The sequence below is a fragment of the Hemicordylus capensis genome, chromosome 5 (assembly GCF_027244095.1).
Source record: "Hemicordylus capensis ecotype Gifberg chromosome 5, rHemCap1.1.pri, whole genome shotgun sequence".
Taxonomy (NCBI): Eukaryota; Metazoa; Chordata; class Lepidosauria; order Squamata; family Cordylidae; genus Hemicordylus; species Hemicordylus capensis.
The window spans coordinates 240892778-240913704 of record NC_069661.1 but is presented as its reverse complement, the minus strand read 5'-3'; the positions used below and the strand labels follow the sequence as shown (position 1 = coordinate 240913704).

Genomic DNA, 20927 nt, shown 5'->3' with positions numbered 1-20927 from the left:
AATGAATTCATACTGACATTGCACCACCACTGCACTGGGGATACATATGACAGGCCTAAGGGCATACCTGATCCCTTTCTCCCATTGTGCTTAGATTCGATACAGGTACAGCCACATCTGAACAGGAAACCATTACATACAATAAGCAAACGTGTGCAGGCCTTCTTAATTTATTTCATTTATTCAGATCAAAGTTCTTTTGTTTTGTTTTTAAATTGATAACCATGAAGAAAATACTAGGAGTGTACATGAAATGCATTTTGCATTCTGTTCTGAGCTGGTTGCTCCGAAAGAACGACCCTGGTCAACTGGAACAGTCTAACCCTATTCTGAGTGCCATTTTGGATTCCAAAATGGCACCTTGGAATGGGGTCAGAACATTCCTCCTCAAAATGGGTTGTTCCATTCAGAGCTTGGAACAGGCCCCCTTTTTGGGTGTGTGTATGTGTTCTGTTCCAAGCTTGGAACACTCAAAACAGCCCGTTTCGAAGCAGAACTTTCTAACCTTGAAACATTCTGCACACTCCTAATAAACACAAACTGGTTCATGGCCTCCAAGATGTCATCCAAGACCTTAAAAACAAAAAACAAAAACAAAACACCCTTACCTGAAGCAACTGGAATGTTGCAGCCAGCTGCCCTGAGTGCTTTAACAGCATCACCTACTCTAGCTGGATAGACACAAACAGCAGCAGTTGTAATGCCTGAAAAGAACCATAGTCAAGTGTTATGAGGATTGCTCTATGGCCCAGCTTATTCTAATTTTAAATCATTTACTTTCAGGGCTGATCTTTCCCATTATGCAGAGAGAGGCAGCTTGGCTTAGTGGCAGATTCTGCACTATCATTAGAAGCCAGGAAATTGTTTATTATTTAGGAGGTGCTTATATTTTTACATTCATGGTTGTTGAGCCTCAGGCATTGAGATGCCATGGATAGTCTCTGTCTGCTTTTGTTGCTGTTCCCAATGAACTTCTGAGGGTAACCAAGGTAATTTTGCAGAGAGGAAAATAGCTGTAGGAATCCATTGGGATATTGACTATATTCTACACAGGAAGTCCTCGACTTAAGATGTTCTGAAGACATTGCTCCCCCTCCAGGCTCAGCTGCTGTGTGGCAACAGCAAGTGGTGGACAGCCCAGCCCACACGCAGCATCCTGCCTGACCTTATTCCGTCCCCGTCTAAGCACTGCCCAGTAGGAGTTGATGGAGGTGAGCAACTCAGCTGCCTCCCTTCCTTCCATGGAGAAGTGATCCAGGGTGGCAAGGGTGAGCAACTTTTGATTCTCCACCATCAACATCTCTGCACGCCACCAGTTTTGACAACAGAAGGAGGGAAAATAGGATATCCGACCTTCGTTCAGGAACCAACCCCCCATTTAGAACATTGTTTCCTATGGGAAAATAGGTCCAAGTTAAGATATTTCAACTTAAGACACAGGTTTTGAAGTATGTGTAGAGGGGCAATTTGGTCGATCACCCCCTCACGTGATTAAAGGACATCCCGACAGCATGGCAGGACATCCTGAAATCACCTCAGGGCAGGCGTGCTCTCGGCGCGCCCCTGCCCTGATTGCGCGATGGATCAGCTCTTTGTGTGAACCAGCTCTAAATCTCTCTGCTCATCAAAGAAAAATGATGGCACTATCCCACAAGCAGTTTATACTCCTGACAGATACAAACATGTTCACAGACCTCCAGCTCTCTGTACCTTTATCATGCATGTTCACTGCTTGCAACAGATCCTCTCTGATGGGATGTTTGGCTTTATAACACAACCTGTAGACATTGGAAGGGGTATCATCGCCTGAAAGGGTGGTAAGGTCTATGCAGGTGACGGCCCTCAGAAGCCAAGCTGCCTTTATCAACAGAAAAAGAAAATGTGATTAAGAGCCTTTATTATTTAGCTGTGTCACTAGAGAAAATATAGGACGGAGTCTATGAGGAAGATTACACATTTATGACAAAATAAAATTTACTAGCTGACCTGGTGGCCCCATTTTGTTCCCCTCCCCTCCCCCATTTCGTGGGGTCTAGATTACCTATAAATCAGTTTATTGGTGTTGTCAATAATAGCATGTCTACAGACCTTTTATGGTGCTCACAATGCTTCACATGCATCATCCCAACCGGCCTCATAACATACAAGGCCTTTTTAGTTGTGTCACCGGGAACATCTTCCCAAAGGAGGTCCACACCTGCTCATAAGCACTTCAGACCTTTTCTGTTTTGATGGACCTTTTTAGATGCTGCTTCTTAAGTGCTTCAATGACTGCTGCCATTTATTTACCAGTTATGATTATTGGATTGTTCTTGGATTAATTTTAATGATCTTATTTCTAATTGTATTTTTAGCGGATTATTATTTAGCTGCCTCGAGCATCAATGATAGAAAGGCAGGGTATAAAGGTCAGTAGTAAATCAAACAAAAATCCTGCAAGAACTTTTCTTAAAGTGAAGCTACATTAACAAATGTCTATCCAATGTTACATCCTTATAGTAGATATTTCAATATGAAATAAGAAGCATTCATTTTTATTCCATTTGTTTGATGGACTTTGTTCTTCAGAGGGCCAGCTCAAATGATCCAATAAGAACACAACTCTGTGTGCTCCTTACTCCTTCCTCCCTTTTCCTCCTTAACTCATGAGAAAAGGACTCAGGTTATGCCACAATTTCACATGATGACCAATTCCAGGAGTTGTGATTTAACTGTGGTTTGCAAACAAGGACATAACTCTGGTTCCTATCCTGATTTGTGAGCCATAGTTAAACCACAGCACCTAGGTTCAGGTGACATGTGCAGCTGTAGTTTAATTAATCAGGATTCTATCATCATAGCTCCACACCAGAAGTGAGAAGAAGGGGAAGAGAGAGCTCAATGATAAGCTGAACCAGCCCAGAATGTCCATCCCAGCATTCTCCAAAACCATAAGGCATGATCGTTGGAATGTAAGAGAGTTCCAGTATCAGGTCCAAATTATTTATGTTGCAACCAAAGGTTTGTTAATAGGTTTGCAACTCCTAGGGCTTTCATCTCAAGAACATTTAACAATTGGCTCAAATATGAAACTGTTATCCTTTATCCTGAAAATCAGCAACACGCGTTTTCCAGGAAATGTTGAATCTGAAAATTTTCAAATGCCCTAAAATCAACTGGGGTCCAATTCAGCAGATTTGACTTGCTTAGTAAACGTAACCATGCTTTAAAAGTAATTATGTTAATTTTAAGAGCCATGTAAATATCTCAGACATTTTTCCAATAGCCTAAAGTATTTGAACTGAAATATCTGATAAGGAAAAGAATAGATAAAGCACACTTAATGCGGCTAAAATGTTGTACTGTATACAAATCTTTACTTGAAAGTTATTTTTATTGGAATACTTGGAAATATTTTAAGGCATGACAACTCAATAGCATACACTTCCTTATATAGTTTTACATTTTAAGAAAAAATGAGATACTGAAACCTGTTAACATGCCACTTTTTGCATAGGCAAAGAGCTATGCATTTACATTTACATTTATTATCTATGCATTCATATTTCCCAAGGGATAAGTTACCTGGAAAAAAAATTAAAATTACAACTCTGAAACAACCATATTTGACTAGTACTGTATTCATTCATTATGTAACTAATTAACTTTATGAAACAGAACATTTTCAGGCACAATTCCCCACAGAAAAATAGAGCAGTAGAAAAAATTTCCTCCCCACATCACTACTTAAAATATAATAACATTCCTATAAGAACTTACTATGCTTGTATATCCCCGGAACAGTGGTTCCCAGCGAGGGGTACATGAACCTCTGGGGCATTTCTATGGTTTGTAAGGGGTATTCAGAGCCCTCCCGCCTCCGAGTCAATGACTAATTATTAGGATTAGCTTCACTGCCTTCTAATCAGAGGACTTGGCTATTACAGTCACTGGCTTACATCCAGATTAAATTATTGCCAGAGTGTGGTCTAAGGGCATACCTTGATGAAGCTAAACAGATCTTGGTGTAGTCAGTGCCTGGATGGAAGGCTCATGTTAGGGATGTGCACAGAACCGGTTACGAGGCCTTTTATGGGCCCCTGAATGAAGGTGGGGGGGTGCGCTTACCCCTCCCTCCGCTTTCCCCCCACCAGCGTTCTGTTAGCAAAGGGTCCGTCGGGGCGTCAGCTGCCCTGTTGCCTCATGAGACCCTGTGTCACCAGAAATATGCAAGCATGCACATTGGACACGTGAGTGCAACAGGCACGTTGGGTACGTCCGGTGACATAGCGTCCTATGAGGCAATGGGGCGGCAGGGAGGTACGCTGCCGCCCTGACGGATCCTTTCCTAATGGAGTGCCGGTGGGGGGGAAGCGGAGGGAGGGGTAAGTGCACCCTCCCCTGCCCTTAATGTCAACTCCTCCTTCTAACTCTCCCCCCCCACCCCCTGCCCAGTTCTGTGCATCCCTAGCTCATGTTTGCCACCTTTGGGGATGAGGCCATTGCTCAGTGTTAGTATATATGTTTTGCATGCAGAAGGTCCCAGGTTCAATCCCTGGCATCTGCAGATAGGGCTGGGAAAAACTCCTGAGTCTTGCCTGAAACTTTGGAGCAGCTGCTGCCAGTCAGTGTAGACAATACTGAGCTAGATAGACCAATGGTCTCACTCAGTAAAAGGCAGGTTCATATGAATTCCTGAGTAGTGCTCTTGAAAATAGTGGGTCAAGTTTACTTGTTTTATTAATTTCAGTGGGAGTACTAATCAGTCACTGGTTTACATCCAGACTAAGTGACTCTAATAGTCAATCTCATAACCATCTATCTATCTATCTATCTCTCTGTCTGTCTATCTAATTCTCTAAGGCATACCCGTAGCTAATCCTGTGTGTGGCAGCTCTCGCGAGAGTTCATGAGCAGCTGCCAGGAGTTGCGAGAGCTGGCGAAGAGGGAGACCGAGGAGGAGGAGGAGCTGCCGAGGATGGCCAAGCAGGTGGTGAAAATGGGGCCACTGACCTTCTCGCAAAGAGGATGGGAGCTGGCGGGGGGAGGGATGTGGGCAGAGGTGGAGGAGAAGGCGGTGCCACCACTGTGAGCGTCCAATAAAAATGGGCTGCCAGGCTCCTCCCAAGGATGACAAGAGCTGGCGGGGGGAGGGAGGTCGAGGAGGCAGCGCCACCACTACTGCAAGCAGCCGAGCAGCCAGCGAAAACAGGGCCACCAGCCTCCTCGCAGGGAGGATGAGAGCTGCTGGCGGAAAGTGCGGTGAGGGAGACTGGCTGAAAGGATGGGAGGAGAACTGGCTGAGCCCTGAAATGGAGGGGGAGAAAGGGAGAACTAGGGGCACAGATGCTCTGCGCCCGAGTCAGCTAGTAACATTTAAATTTGTGCGTGTGTGTGTGTGTGTATATATAAAGCTATAAATATCTATTTAAAAAATATACAAAGATCTATAAAGCTACCTGAAGTGAAGGTTTCAGAATTGTTAAAAAAGGTTGAAGCCCCCTGCCTTAGTATAAACAGCTGGAATGTATTATTACTTTTCGTATTTTGTATTCATTTAATATTTACATAGCAAAAGGTCAGGAAGTCCTTTGTCGAAATCATGCCTCAGCCATGAAGCAACCTTAGGCAAGCCATTTCCTCTCAACCCCACTCCCTACAAAATGGGGATAATAATGCTGGCCATTGGGGCAAGAGGGGCACCCCCTCCCACATGCTCCCCCACTCATCCTCCTCCCCTCCAACATCCAACCACCACTAAGCCATATATTCCTTTCTCGCCTTGCTTTCTCCTAAGATTCCCCTATGGGTCTTTCTTTTACAAGTACCTGTCCCTACCATACGGTCTTAATTGGCATAATTAGCATAAATAAATATTCATAAACTGAACATTTAGCCCTCCAGGGCCATTAAGGCTTTGCCCGTTTTTGTTGAGAAGGTGGGCGCGGACGTTAACAGTCCTAACCACTAACAGAGAGTGGTTGCCACTAACATAGCAAGCACCACCAATAAGAGCTGTGTTGGAGGTGGGCGTTGCAGTGTCCCTCTGGGCAGCCGCATCGGAAGTAGCAACCGCCATTTTTAGTAGGAGTGCGGTGGCAGCAGATTCTGCCTATGGTGCGATCTGAGAGCTGTCTGGGGTAAGCCAAGCTGTGCTGGGGACTGGGCTCACATAAAGAAGCCAAGCCGAGCTACTGAGCAAATGGGCGTGAGCTGCCAAAGTGACCGGTAGCTCCCCTTAGCAAGAACCCGCTGGCTTTGGCCCTGACGCAGTTTAAAAGCCATGTTGGGGCTGAAGCCAACTGGAAGAAAGGAGGGGCCTGCCCAAGCAACAGAGAGCTCCATTTCATTCCAGCAGGCCGCTCCTGTTTCTTTTCCTCCTCTCTTTCATAGTGTTTCCCCAAAGTTGCAGCCAGGTGCTGGGCTACTATTTTGAGGACATCTGTCTCAGGCAAAGTTGATCTCTATTGCTTCTGCTGTGCATGGAGCACGGTGGGCAGGCAAGCTGAAGCAACCGAGAAAAACTCTGCCTGTCTCGGAGGTCATTTCCAGCCACCATTTTGTGAAGAGGAGCCATTTTGTGGCTCATCTGGGACAAAAAAAAAAATCCGCTTTTCTTTCCATGAAAAATTGCAGAATAATGGAGCAATTCAGACTTCTCGGGGGCATTGCTGGGAAGCTGGAGGCCCACGGAGAATGGCAGGGTGCCTAATTTTGCCTGTTATTTACATGTTTTGACTGTTTCCCCCATGATTTTCGGGCCTCCAAGAACCTAACCTCCACAGTCCCATTGACCTAATGACTCGGTATACGCGGTTTCCTTATACGCGGTAACTGTGGGGAATGGAACCCCTGTGAATACCAAGGTTCGTCTGGACTGCAGAATTCTTGACTGCAAATTTGGGACTGACAAGGTCTTAGTCTGAGCTAGGTGACAAGGAGAGCAGAATTTCAAAATTCAGACTGTTAGTTCTACCTATTGTTATCCCTGACCTTGCCCTGTCCTGCACAGGTCCGCCCTACCCCCTGCTCTGGTGACTGCCAGCCGCCACTGATGCTAACCTACCTTACAGGGCTGTTGTAAGGATTACAAGATAGCATTTGTGGAGCACTTTGAACACTCAGAAATGTTACACAAGTACTAAGCATTATTACTATCATTATGGACACGTTCTTAAGTTTTGCTTTTCATGAAGCAGTTTCTGAATTTATTGATTTTTAAAATGAAAAAGCAGCATTTTTAGAAGGAATCCCTATTCCAAATGAAATGAATTGAAGGAAAAGTTCATTTAAAATCAGCTGCTGTGAGAGGGATTCTGGCCTTCTCACTTGCGAAACAAGCTGCGGAGACAGATGTAGTAAAAATGCTTCCAAGAATTGGTGTGAACTTTGGTGTGGGGGAGATTTGGCTTTTTTTTTTTTTAATTGACGTTATTTTCACAGAAGAGACTGAGCTATAAGAGCCAGAATACATATTCCAAAGCCAAACTTTCACCAGAGTTCATGGCATTTAGAAGCTGTCTGTCTGCCTCAGGCCCAGTTTAACATGAAGCAAACTGGAAGGATTCCTGAGGTAATACAGCGGATTGTACCACAGCAGGCAGTATAGTGCACTGTACCACTAGGAGATGCAGATTTAGGACATTGTCTCAAGTGAAAACTCCCAAATATTATGAACTGACTGCAAGATTAACATCACGCTTACAGAAGAGCATTTTTTTAAAATCATGCATGGAGAGAGGGGCAATTTTTGTCAATCCTGACCCCCTTTGCTACCTGTGCCTCCTGAAAATATGTCCCTGAGGGTCTCCCAACCCTCAGGGGCATATTTTTGGGAGGCACAGGCAGCTGTAGAGGAGGGCAGGAATCAGCGAGAATTGTCCCTCCCCCTTGTACAATGGTCTTTCATAAGCATAACAGTAGTCTGGATTTGGACCAGGAATGATAATGATCTAATACAGTATAACGAGAAAATCAAAGGAAAACGTTCTAAAGCACACTGCTCCCTTTTGTGCTCGTTTTTTGTTGTCTGAAGTGAGACTGTCCATTCTACTACCTCAGGACTCTGCTCTCTGTGTAGAGTAGGCCTTCATTAGCCCAACAATACAACCCATACCACTTTGTCAGCTTTAAGCAGACACCTTTGTAAATCAGATTTTTTAAAAACAACAACAACGGGATGGGAGGTGGGTGGGGAGGATCTTTTTGCAGAGATCCAACATTATTACTTGATAGTGCTGGAAATATTTTTGTTCCACTTAAAGTGTTTCAAAGCAGGTGGAAATAGCTGGCATTGGGGTAGAGGAAGAAGACCAGAGTTCATGGGGAGGCAGGAAGGGTCAGGGAAAAATAAGGGCCACAGACACAACAAACGGAAAGAATTTGTCTTTTCCACAGGTACAAGATCAGCCAGCCATGTTTATGCTGTCTGGAGCCGGTTCAAAACTTGTCTCCTCTGAGAGAAGGGGGTCCTCCCCCACATCCTACGGGGCACAGAGGATCTCTTGTGCTGCACAGAACCATGTTACTTCCGGACGCCACGAGGAAACTTCCTCAGTACTGTTTCTGCACCTGGCTCAGCCCAGCAGAACACAGGACTCTGCCATCGTGACTGTACAGAGGAGCAATCGGATGAGTAGTACAATAGAGTAATTCTATTGTACTATTCTAAGACAAAATGGCTTTTAACATGTAATAAAGGGCCAGTTTGGATGATATCCCCCCATCGTCTGGACCAGCCCATAGCATGGGTGTCCCAGTGAGTGACGGTCAAGAGAGGGCACTCCGTCCCCCAACAGAAATCAGGCCCACTGAATTGTATGGGGTTTACTCTTAGGCATGTGGGTATAGGATTGCAGGGTTTGAGCCCCCCCCCCACCAAAAGTCCTGCGGATGCCCACGCAATGAAGAAAAGGGACATGCCAAGACAGCATTTGTCCCAATGACATTTCGACATGTTCCTTTATAGGGGGGGCGGGAATAAAAGGAAGAGTAGTTCCTTTTAGAGTAGTATCGTGGCGGTGGGGGGTAGTCCAAACTGCCGCTTTACATGTGGCCCAAATACCAGTTTAAACTAGTATTTGGCCTATGTGTGTGTGTCTGTCTGTGTGTATGTAGAGTGTGTGTGTGTGTAGAGTGGCAGCTGAGATGAATCACGCCTCCACACACAATAAAGGAACATGCTGAGACGATGTTGTGACATCTGGGAAAGACAGTAGAACAGGCATGCACTCAATGGGCCAGTTTGGTGGCGGGCGGGTGGAGGAGGGGGAGAAGTTTAATCTGAACTGGCCCATTGTATGTTACACATACAGGAGTCTGTATCACAGATTTTTGTGCAAACAACTGTACATATATTCATTTTAAACATCAACAGAGGGTCTAGACATCTCAAAGATATAGAGCATAGATCACAAGCCCTGCTGTATGGGTGTGGAATGTAACACCTGAAAATCTTAGGTATGGCAGGATCTAGACTAAATTAATCATGACTATGCCAGGCCTTGACAAATTGTATTTGGATCCAGGATCCAGCCAGCCCAAAAAATTAAGAGCCAAACAATGGACACTTGACAACATTCCCAGAAACTGTGGAGGGCTTCTTTTTGACCCCTTTATAGTAACATGTTTAGAACAGAAGCAGGGTTGCTTGGGACAAAGAAATATTTAATTAAATAGCTCTACCCTTGAATATCCTAGTCTAGGTGCCCTGGTTAAATTTCCAGGTGCCATGGCTCCCTAGCACCTGGGATTTTTCAAGCCCTGGACTGAGTATCATTGAAATAACTGAGACAATTTAGTCATGACTAACTCAATTCCCATTGATTTAACCAGCGAGTGCAGTTCTGCTCCCCTTCCATGTGTACAGTGAACATGTGGAGCAATGTTCCAATGGGCAACCCTATCTCAGGAGGGTAGGATTATTAGAGAGAGAGAGAGAGAAATAAATTTTTCCACTTAAAAGCACCACATAAATTATTAGTAAGAATAGCAGTATCAAACCAAATCTTCATGAGGATTAGACATAAAGACCATAAATCAGTCTGCACACTATGGCCATGATTCAGCCCAAAATTGTGCTCATGCCCACTGAAATCAGAGGGTTGGTGTGGAATTATAGCTTGGAGACACACAAATAATATTCTGCAAGAGAAGTTGCAAGAATGAAGCAGTAAAACAAAATCCCATGGCGAGATACAAGTGGTACGAAGGCAAGCCAAAAATCAACAGAGACTACTAGCGTTAGCCATATTAAAATTAAAGCAGGGGGAAGAGGGAGAGAGAAGACGGTGATTGCTTTTGTACAGAGAACTGTCCAAGAAGCAGGATAAATGTGCTGGCTTGGATAATGGACACTGCTATCTGCTCATGAATAAAGATGTCTTAAATTCATTTGTGGTTTTGCCACTCACAAGTCCCATCCGTCCATCCCCCCCCCCCCCCCGCCACCCTGTTGCTTGGATAAAGGAATCATCTTTTCCTAACCCATTATCATTGCCATAAAAAATGAATTATTAAAATAAGACGTGAGCAAGCCCAATCTTTTAAGTTTACAGGCACCTTGAATGAAATTCAATATTAAGGCTCACAAGAGGAAGAATGGCCAGAAGCTCAAGAGCAGAATGCTTAAGGAAGGGGCAGCACAAACCTGCCAATCCTTTTTCACAGCCCTGCATGTCCGAATTTGCTCTGCACTCCTTAGGACTGCTGGCTGATTCACCCGAACTCTTGCAAGCCAACCGAGGTCTAGGAAGGGAAAGAAAACCCCAGTTATCTCCAGTGCATTTTAAAGGGTTGCCCATATGGTTTACTCTCAGTGCCACAATTCAGAACAAAGATACCTATTTTGATCTGGAACATAGGAACATAGGAAACTGCCATATACTGAGTCAGACCATTGATCTATCTAGCTCAGTATTGTCTTCACAGACTGGCAGCGGCTTCTCCAAGGCTGCAGGCAGGAGTCTCTCTCAGCCCTATCTTGGAGATGCTGCCAGGGAGGGAACTTGAAACCTTCTGCTCTTCCCAGAACAGCAACATCCCCTGAGGGGAATATCTTACAGTGCTCACACTTCTAGTTCCCTTTCATATGCAACCAGGGCGGACCCTGCTTAGCTAAGGGGACAAGTCATGCTTACTACCACAAGACCAGCTCTGCTCAGAAGAGCATCTGCTTTGCATGCAGAAGATCCCAGTTTCAATCCCTGCCATCTTTTAGTAGGGCTGTGAAAGACTCTTGCCCGAAACCCTGGAGAAGCCACTATCAGTCAGTGTAGACAATATGGAGCTAGATGGACCAATGGTCTGACGATATAAGGCAGCTTCCTATGTTCCTATGATATTTTCCCACAAGCCAGTAATGGAAGCTTCTGTGTGGGAGACAGGCAGAGAGACACGCCTATCTATCTATCTATCTATCTAGAATATTTATATCCCACTTTTTGAGAAAAGTTCCCAAAGCAGTTTACATAGATATAAATAAATAAAATGGCTCCCTGTCCCTAAAGGGCTCACAGTCTAAAAGCGAAACATAAGATGGACACCAGCAACAGCCATTGGAGGGATGCTGTGCTGGGGATGATAGGGCCAGTTGTTCTCACCCTGTTAAATAAAGAGGATCACCACTTTTAAAAGGTGCCTCTTTGCTCAGTTATCAGGGGACTGCTGGCTGAACTATGGTTCAGCCTTTTGTAAGAATGCAGCTAGTGTTCTTCCAACAGGCAAATAATCCCTGGTAATAGGGAAAGTATACAACCATCACTTGTGAACTGCTAGTCATGTGTTCACTTTTCCAAAAGTACACAGGTCAGGGAGCTGTGTAGAATAAAAACCATCCTGTGTGAAGCTGCTTCGAGTGTCTGGCGAAGGAAAACGACATATAGGTTCATTAAAATTGGAGCGTGAATCCTACATTTTAAAAAAATGTCATCTGCTCGTCATCTGAATATTCATGTGGCTTCAGGGATAAAAGTAATTAAAGCAGTTAAACTACAGCTAATTAGCCAACTTTCTTTAATCCTCTCCTGAAAAAAAGAAATGTTTTTCTTCCTCTGAAGACATGTCAAAAAAAAAAACCCTCTTCAAAACTGTATTTAGAAGTTTCTTGCAAAGAGCCGATCTCCTTTGACTCCAGGCTATTTGCCCATGGTGCCTAAGGGTATGAGAGCATATTGGGTGTGATGCCAAACACAAAGGCATGCTAATAAGAGGGCTTTGAACAGGGTTACTATTGAGTACACGTGAATTCTCTTAATCAGAGATAAACTTGGCAATGACCCACATAGGAACAGTCCTGTGAATGCTCACCTAAATTGCCAGGGGATGAAATCTGATGCATCATGCTATAGCTACAGGCTGCCTTGCTAATATGTCCCCAAAAGTTATGAGCCCACCTGTCTACCGATACTCACAGATATTAGTCAGCCGTGGGGAAACTAATGGCCTAGGAAAACAAGAACATTTCATCCAGTTTACAAAAGCTTCACATCTGGTCATTTGAAGGAAATTCTTTCTCCGAAGAACATAGGAAGCTGCCTTATACCAAGTCAGACCATTGATCCATCTAGCTCAGTATTGTCTACACTGACTGGAAGCAGCTTTTCCAAGGTTACAGGTAAGAGTCTCTCCCAGCCCTGCCTAGCGATGCCAGAGAGTGAACCAGGGACCTTCTGTATGCAAGCAGATGTTCTACCACTGAGCCATGGCCCCATCCCCAAAGGGGAATATCTTATAGTAATCACAGGTCGTCTCCCTTCCCACTGTAAACCAGGTCACCTCTGTAGTGGTCCTATTGTCCAGTCACGCCTAGGAGACTAGCGAGCTACTAACCTCGATGGTAGGGGAAGCAGGTATCCGTGCGACTTCTATCCCAAGATGGTGTTCCGAAGTGCTATGCCAAATTGAGCAGGACTGCATGAGCTGGTGTCCAGAGCATAGTGCCTGACAAATGATAGAGGAGCATTCCATGTCACTGCCCGGCATATGGTGTCCAGTGGAATCCCTTGTAGAAGGCCGTTGAGGTTGCCATGGCTCTTGTGCGCATGGGGCATAGACAGTGGGATACGGTTGGGCAGCGTGTATGCCAGCTGGATTGTAGAGATAATCCAAGCTGAAAGGCGCTGAAATGACAATTGCTTCCCTTTGTTGGGGCCTGCAAAGCAGACAAAGAGGGCAGTGGGCTGTCTGAAGGGCCATGTCTGGTATAGGTAGAAAGGCAAAGTGTGCTTGACATACAGGCTATGCCATGCCCGTTCAGAGTCTGAGGCCAGATTCTGGAAGAAGACTGGTAGACAGATGTCTTGGGAAACATGGTACTGTGAGACCACCTTTAGCAAGTAGTTGACATCCAAGCGAAGGAGCACCTTGGCTTGCTGTAGGTGGGTTTGCCCACAGGGTGGGTCTGCCTGTAGGGTGCAGAGTTCTGACACAGGTGGGCTGAGGTGATGGCCAGAAGAAATGCTATCTTGGTTAAGGTATTTGAGGGAGCATGTATCCCTGGGCTTGAATGGCTTGCGCATAAAAGAGACAAGTACTAGTTTTAAGTCCCACCGGGGGCTAGTCTAGGTTTAAGGGGAAACCAGCAGAGCAAACCTTTGAAAAAACATTATAACTGGTTCCTTGGGGGGAAATATGAACATGTGAGGTCCAGGCTGCGATGGCAGCCAAGTTAACTTTCAACAAAGCAAATGATAGCCCCGATTTTTAAAGAACTGACAGGTAAGAAAGTATAAACTCAATGGAGGCTTTCTTGGGGGAGATGTTCTTAGTAGCAGCAAAGGTAGTAAAGCGTCTCCACTTTGCCTTGTAGGACAAACGTGGAGATGGTTTCCTGGACACCCTGAGGACCTTCAAGAGTTTGTGGTCCTGCATCTTGTTGGACAAATGCGGCAGGCTGTCAGATGGAGACTTTTGACATCTGGATGGTGCACCGTTCCGTGTTCTTTGGTAAGAAGGTTGACGTGGAGTGGTAGGGACATGTGTTGGGTACCTGATAGGGATAGGAGGGTGGCAAATCAAGCCTGGCATGGCCACAATGGTGCAATGAAGATGCAGTCTGAGTTCTCTGTCAGGATCTTCTCAAGGACCTTTGGAATTAGTGGAAATGGGGGAACATGTATAAAAGATCTGAAGTCAAGGGCAATCAGAATGCATCTCCTAGTGAGTTTGGTCCATGTCCCCCTCATCTGCAAAACTGGTGCATTGCCTGTTGTCCATAGTTGCAAAGATATCTATGTGTAGCTGACCCCATAGATGGAATAGGTCCCATATCACCGTTGGATCTAGGGTCCATTTGTGGGAAGTCTAGGCATCTTTGATGGCTTAACAAGTCTACCCACACATTCAGTTTCCCTACTATGTGAGTTGCCAATGGCTGGATCCAGTTGCCGAGGCACCATTCTCAAATGCCAGTTGCCAGTTTGGATAGAGTCGGTGAACGAGTGCCCCCTTGATGGTTTAGGTAGGCTTGGGCTGTTAAATTGTCCGTCAATAAGAGAATGGACTTCCCTGCCAGTAGGGGCAGAAATGCTTTCATGACTTTCCACATGGCTAGTAGTTCCAGGCAACTGATGTGGTATGAAAGCTCGGGGCCAGACCAGTAGCTTGCTACACTCCTTCCTCCTCAATGTGACCCCCATCCAGAGTTGGACACATCGGTTGTCAGTGTGATTTTTAGTGGGCTGTATACAAAAGGGTGTCCTCCTCATAAGTTGGTTTGTCCACCAAAGTAGTGAGGTTCTTGCATGCCTGGGGATCCGGAACATATCCCTTGTGTGGTTCTCTTGCAGATGGAATACTAAGATAAATTGTAGCACGTGCTGAGTGGGTTTCTGAAGTTATCAAGCGGTGTGCCATCTCTCTGATATTGTTGAACCTGTGTTGTAGCAGAGAGGCTGTCACTGAGGGAGAGTCAAGTAGGACCCCAACAAACTCTACAGAAGTAGAAGGGGTGAGTTTTGATTGTTCCTAGTTGACCTGTAGCCCTAATTCCTTCAGTAGTTGCAGGGTGTGTTGATGTGTTGATGAAGTTCGTACTATGTCTGTGTTACTAGGAGATGCACTTCCCAAAGATGGGAAGAGCCAGATGGAGTGCTGGCATAGATGGGCGACTACCATGGCCATACATTTTGTAAATACTCATGGGGCCAGGGAGAGGCCAAACGATAAGACCTTGTACTGGTAGATTTGGTACCCTATGCAAAAGCTCAGGTATTTCCTGTGGGCTGGGTGGATGGAAATACAGAAGTATGCAGCTTTGAGATCTATTGATGCAAACCAGTTATTCTGGAATAACAGTTGCAAGATGTGATTGAGTATAATCATCCGGAAACAGCAGTAGCAGACCAAGTCATTGAGTTTGTCTAAGTCTAGTATAGGTCATAGTCCTCCATCCCTTTTGGGGATTGTGAAGTAACGCAAGTAGAACCTGGAGTTGATGTTGTGGTGCAACCTTTGTATGGCCCCCTTGTTCATCACGTTGCACACTTCTTGTAGTAGTATCATCATAGGGGTTGTTAATTGGATCCCCGAAAAGGTTGGGAGGCCCTCAAAATCTATAGCATAGCCCATACGTATTATGGTTAGTACCCAGTGGTCTGGTGTTATATATTGCCACGCCTCTGCATAGGGAAGGAGTCTCAACCCCAAGCAAGTCATGTCAAGTTCGCTTAGGGTAAGTTGGTTTGATCTTCTGTGTGGACCTTGAGGCCTGTGAAGAGGGCTTCCAAATAGGAACTATAAGGCTGGTACTTATTCTGTTTCTGCTCCTGTGTGTGGGCAGAATGGTTGGTAAGTTGGTTTGGCTTGAAACTGTGATGGTCAGCATTGTTTAGATGGATGTAAAACTGCCGCCCTGTAACCAGAAGGTTACAAGTTTGATCCTGACCAGGGGCTCAAGGTTGACTCAGCCTTCCATCCTTCCGAGATCGGTAAAAAGAGTACCCAGAATGTTGGGGGGCAATATGCTAAAATCATTGTAAACCACTTAGAGAGCTTCCAGCTATAGAGCAGTATATAAATGTAAGTGCTATTGCTATTGCTATGTGGTTGATAGGATTGCAGGCCCATGGACTTGACTGTTTTTCGTTTATGCACTCTTTCTAGAGTGTCATCCGTCTCCTACCCAAATCAGTTTTCTCCATCAAAGGGGAGATCTTCAAACCTTAGCTTTGCTTCAGCAGAAAGTGAGGTAGATTTCAACCAGGCATGTCTCCATAGAGCTACTGCTGACGCCATGGCCCTTGACCCACAGTCTGCCTCATGGAGAGCTGAATATAATTGTTGTTTGGTTATCTGAAGCCCTTCAGTGAGGAAGGTCATCACTGCTTCTCGTTGGTCCACCTGTAGTTGGCTGATGAACGGATCCAAGCCATGCATCCTTGATAACTGGAGATGCGTAGTTGAAGGCTGGCGGTAGTGTAGATTCTCTTCCCAAAGGAATCCAGCTTCCTGCCATCTTGATCAGCTGGGGAAGACAATAGTTTCTGTTTGGTCCCCGGCTGTGCTGATTCCACCACAACAGCGTTTGGTTTAAGGTGCTTGAACAAGTACAGAGCATTACTATAATGGACCTGGTATAGGTTTTCCAGTCTCTTGGAGGTAGGGTGAATCAAAGCGGGTTTAATCCATGAATGAGCCTTTAACCACTTCAGTGACTGCAGGTAACAATGGCAGAGGGTCCTTTGTCTCCTGAATAGCCTGCTGGGTCTCTAGGCCCAAAGACAACACCATCCTTTGTATCTGTTCTGAGTAGGGTCGGTATTCCTCAGCAAAGGAAGCTGTTCTGCAATTCCCAGCAATTCCTCCAAGTGGGATGAATCTGGTGGGAGTTTGAAATCTTTGTGGACTGAAAAGGTATCATCATCAGCGTCAGATCCTGCCAGGTTCTTCGGAGGGCTGGGGACCTTTGGCTCTAGCACTGGAGGGCCCAGATTAGGTTGCAGACCTGTTTGTGGGGGTCACAATCCTTAGGTTTCTGTCTTGTCTTGAAATTCTTGAGTGCTGCTTCTTCCCAGTAGCAGCCTCTAGGGCTTTAGTAGAGTGGGTCACTGGAGGGGACCTTGAGTTAGAACAAGACCTTTGGGGCTCTACCGATCCCATTCATCAGGACTCCAATAGCTGCGTCCCCCATGATATTATATATCTGATTGCAGTTCCACTAGCATATAGTCTACCCTGGGTCATAGGAACATAGGAAACTGCCATATACTGAGTCAGACCATTGGTCTATCTAGCTCAGTATTGTCTTCACAGACTGGCAGCTGCTTCTCCAAGGTTGCAGGCAGGAATCTCTCTCAGCCCTATCTTGGAGAAGCCAGGGAGGGAACTTGAAACCTTCTGCTCTTCCCAGAGCAGCTTCATCCCCTGAGGGGAAGATCTTGCAGTGCTCATATCAAGTCTCCCATTCAGATGCAACCAGGGCAGACCCTGCTTAGCTACAGGGACAGGTCATGCTTGCTACCACAAGACCAGCTCTCCTCTCCTGTGTCTGTGGAACTCCATGTCATATCTGGCAGGGGAGGCTTTGTACCTGTATTCAGGGGTATACTGGTAACACCTTCTCTCCCAATATCGCAGGGGTCACTTACCACCATAGACCGTGCCCCTGCATCTATCTCAGGCCAAGGAATCTCAGTCCTTCTCAGAGTGCTGGGATTCTTGATCGGGGTCAAGTTCCCAGTCTGGCAGTACTTCCCTTCCTCTTCCAAGATGGGTTCCAGGTCCAGATGTAAGTTGTCCTTGGAATCCGACAGTGCACGGACAAGCAAGGTAGCCACTGAAACTGTTGCCACCTTGTAATCTTGTGGGGCAACTGGTTGCTTCTCCTTCTCCCTCTTCCTCTCATGGGCTGGGTCTGAGGAGGATTTGGCCTTCTTATGGGGCTTCCTGTCCTGACACACACCCAATGTGGTTCTCGGTATTGGTTGGTCCTTAGGCAGAGGAAGGGCGGGGCCAGGCTTTGGCACTTGGAAAGTATTGAGCATAAGAGGGTATTGGGAAGTATTGGGCATAAGAGCTGGGCCACTTGGGAGGTATTGAGTGTAACAGAGTTTGACTCGTCTCCGCACTGCATTTCTAAGGAGCTAGTAAGGGGCTCCTTGATATAGGGCTGGACAAGTTTCTCTTGCGGACACTGTTACAAATAAGCCCTGCCTTACTCTGAATCACACCATGGGTCCATCTAGTACAGATTGGCTACCTTTACTGCTACAGTGTGTGTGTGTGTGTGTGTGTGTGTGTGTGTGTGTGTGTGTGTGTGTGTGTACAGATGTCGGCACACATGGCCATATTTTTGTGTAGATGACTACCAGTGTTCCCTCTAACAGGGACTCCCAGATGCTGTTGACTACAACTCCCAGAATCCCCAGCTGCAATGGCTTTTGCTTGGGGATTGTGGGAGTTGCAGTCAAAAACATCTCGGGATTCCTGTTAGAGGGAACACTGATGACTACATGCATTCACCCAGGCACAGGCCCCCTCAAATAGAGGGTGCAGATAAGATGTGTACAGCTATACGTGTGTTTAACATGACGGGTGAATAACTGATTATGCATACAGATCTGTATGTACATATATATACAGTGGGTATTGAAAAGAATCACCCCCTTTGATAGACCTTAAATTCTGGTTCCCTTACATCCCGAAATGAAAACACAAAGAAAATTCCCTTCACCAGCTGTACTTATCCAATGCAACCTATAACATCCAACTGAAAAACATCACAATTACAGTCCAGAAAAAGTGTCAGAAATAAAAAACAAGAATTACTGAGATTGAAAAAGGATCACCCCCCCAATGTCAATATTTTGTTGAACCACCTTTTGATTTAATAACAGCCTTGAGTCTGTTGGGATACTTCTCTATCAACCTTGCACATCTAGACGGAGCAATATTTGCCCACTCCTCCATACAGAACTGTTCAAGTTCGGTCACATTGGATGGTAGGTGTTGGTGGACTGCTATCTTCAAATCTCTCCACAGATTTTCTATGGGATTTAGGTCTGGGCTCTGACTGGGCCACATGAGGACGTTCACTTTTTTCTCCTTCAGCCACTGTGTGGTCAATTTTGCTGTGTGCTTCAGATCGTTGTCATGTTGAAAGGTGAATCTTCTGCCCATCCTCAACTGTCTGGCAGAGGGTAGCAGGTTTTCTTCCAGAATCTGACGGTATTTTGCCCCATCCATTTTTCCTTCTACCCTAACGAGAGCCCCAGTCCCTGAGGCAGAGAAACACCCCCACAACAGGATGCTGCCGCCTCCATGCTTCACTGTAGGTATGGTGTGTTGTGGATGGTGAGCTGCGTTGGATTTACGCCAGGTGTACTGTTTGGTGTTGAGGCCAAATAGTTCAATCTTGGTCTCATCTGACCATAAGACCTTTTTCCATTTGGCATCAGAATCTTCAAGGTGCCTTCTGGCAAAGCTCAAACGAGCTTTAATGTGGCCTTTCTTGAGAAGTGGCTTTCTCCTTGCGACCCTTCCGAACAAGCCACATTTTTTCCACAACACACCATACCTACAGTGAAGCATGGAGGCGGCAGCATCCTGTTGTGGGGGTGTTTCTCTGCCTCAGGGACTGGGGCTCTCATTAGGGTAGAAGGAAAAATGGATGGGGCAAAATACCGTCAGATTCTGGAAGAAAACCTGCTACCCTCTGCCAGACAGTTGAGGATGGGCAGAAGATTCACCTTTCAACATGACAACGATCCGAAGCACACAGCAAAATTGACCACACAGGGGCTGAAGGAGAAAAAAGTGAACGTCCTCATGTGGCCCAGTCAGAGCCCAGACCTAAATCCCATAGAAAATCTGTGGAGAGATTTGAAGATAGCAGTCCACCAACACCTACCATCCAATGTGACCGAACTTGAACAGTTCTGTATGGAGGAGTGGGCAAATATTGCTCCGTCTAGATGTGCAAGGTTGATAGAGAAGTATCCCAACAGACTCAAGGCTGTTATTAAATCAAAAGGTGGTTCAACAAAATATTGACATTGGGGGGGTGATCCTTTTTCAATCTCAGTAATTCTTGTTTTTTATTTCTGACACTTTTTCTGGACTGTAATTGTGATGTTTTTCAGTTGGATGTTATAGGTTGCATTGGATAAGTACAGCTGGTGAAGGGAATTTTCTTTGTGTTTTCATTTCAGGATGTAAGGGAACCGGAATTTAAGGCCTATCAAAGGGGGTGATTCTTTTCAATACCCACTGTATAACATAGACTGTATGTGCATTGAATAGGACTACTATTCATTGCATGTGTATACTATTCAATGCATGTGCATGTGTGAATAGGGACACACACCCTGGCAGCAGATCTCCAGGGTTTCAGAGAGGGGTCCTTTCTCAGTCCTACCTGAAGATACCAGGAATTGAACCTGGGACCCTCCCCCCCCCCCCCCCCGTTTTTTGGTCTGTTATTATTTAATGTGTTATGTGTTTTTATTCCATGCTTTAATACTGTGTTGTGAACCACCCAGAGAACAATGTGTTATGGGGCGGCTAACAAAGTTATTTATTATTATTACTGATAGTGACTGGCCCAGAGTCAGTCAGGAAGCTTCCTGGCTGGGTAAGGATTTAAATCAGACCTCCCAAATCCTTGGTACCCTTTCCTAGAACACATCAATAAATCCTCTCACACCACAGCTCCACTTGCACATTACTGAAAGCTAATAAATGGATAGTGATTGTTCCAATAGTCATATCTTGGGGAAAACCTTCATCCTATTGTTCTCCAATGCCCGTATTTTACCCTTTGTGTTTGAATATCAGTGGAGTCCTTGGACTCTTTTTTGTTTGTTTGTTCTGGAGATTATTTTTATTTAAAACAAATAAATAAAATATCTGGGGGGAAATGTGTGTCCAGGGAACAAATCCAGAACAAGAGGTTAGTGGAGCAACAGAAACCAGAAGCAGGAACCAAAAATGGGAGGTGGAGTCAGAGAACA

General features: G+C 45.4%; 1 protein-coding gene and 1 long non-coding RNA gene across 5 annotated transcripts in view; one reads left to right on the top strand and one right to left on the bottom strand.

The window, feature by feature from the left end:
• The window catches only part of DERA (deoxyribose-phosphate aldolase), a 63467-nt gene that overhangs the window by 41294 nt on the left and 1246 nt on the right, over nt 1-20927 (bottom strand). For 3 of the 4 annotated variants that reach the window (XR_008308138.1, XR_008308137.1, XM_053253760.1), the window contains exons 2-4: nt 10628-10725; nt 1711-1858; nt 609-704 (exon numbers count right to left, since the gene is read on the bottom strand). Coding sequence is in view for 2 of the 4 variants with exons in the window: in XM_053253760.1 (XP_053109735.1) it covers nt 609-704; nt 1711-1858; nt 10628-10725 (342 nt within the window). In the remaining 2 variants the exon portion in view is untranslated. The remainder of the gene's footprint in view (nt 1-608; nt 705-1710; nt 1859-10627; nt 10726-20927) is intronic. The other variant, XM_053253761.1, reaches the window with a different exon arrangement.
• The window catches only part of LOC128326608 (uncharacterized), a 26917-nt gene continuing 19597 nt past the window's right edge, over nt 13608-20927 (top strand). Inside the window, exon 1 of the long non-coding RNA XR_008308139.1 lies at nt 13608-13923. This is a non-coding gene — a long non-coding RNA (uncharacterized LOC128326608). The remainder of the gene's footprint in view (nt 13924-20927) is intronic.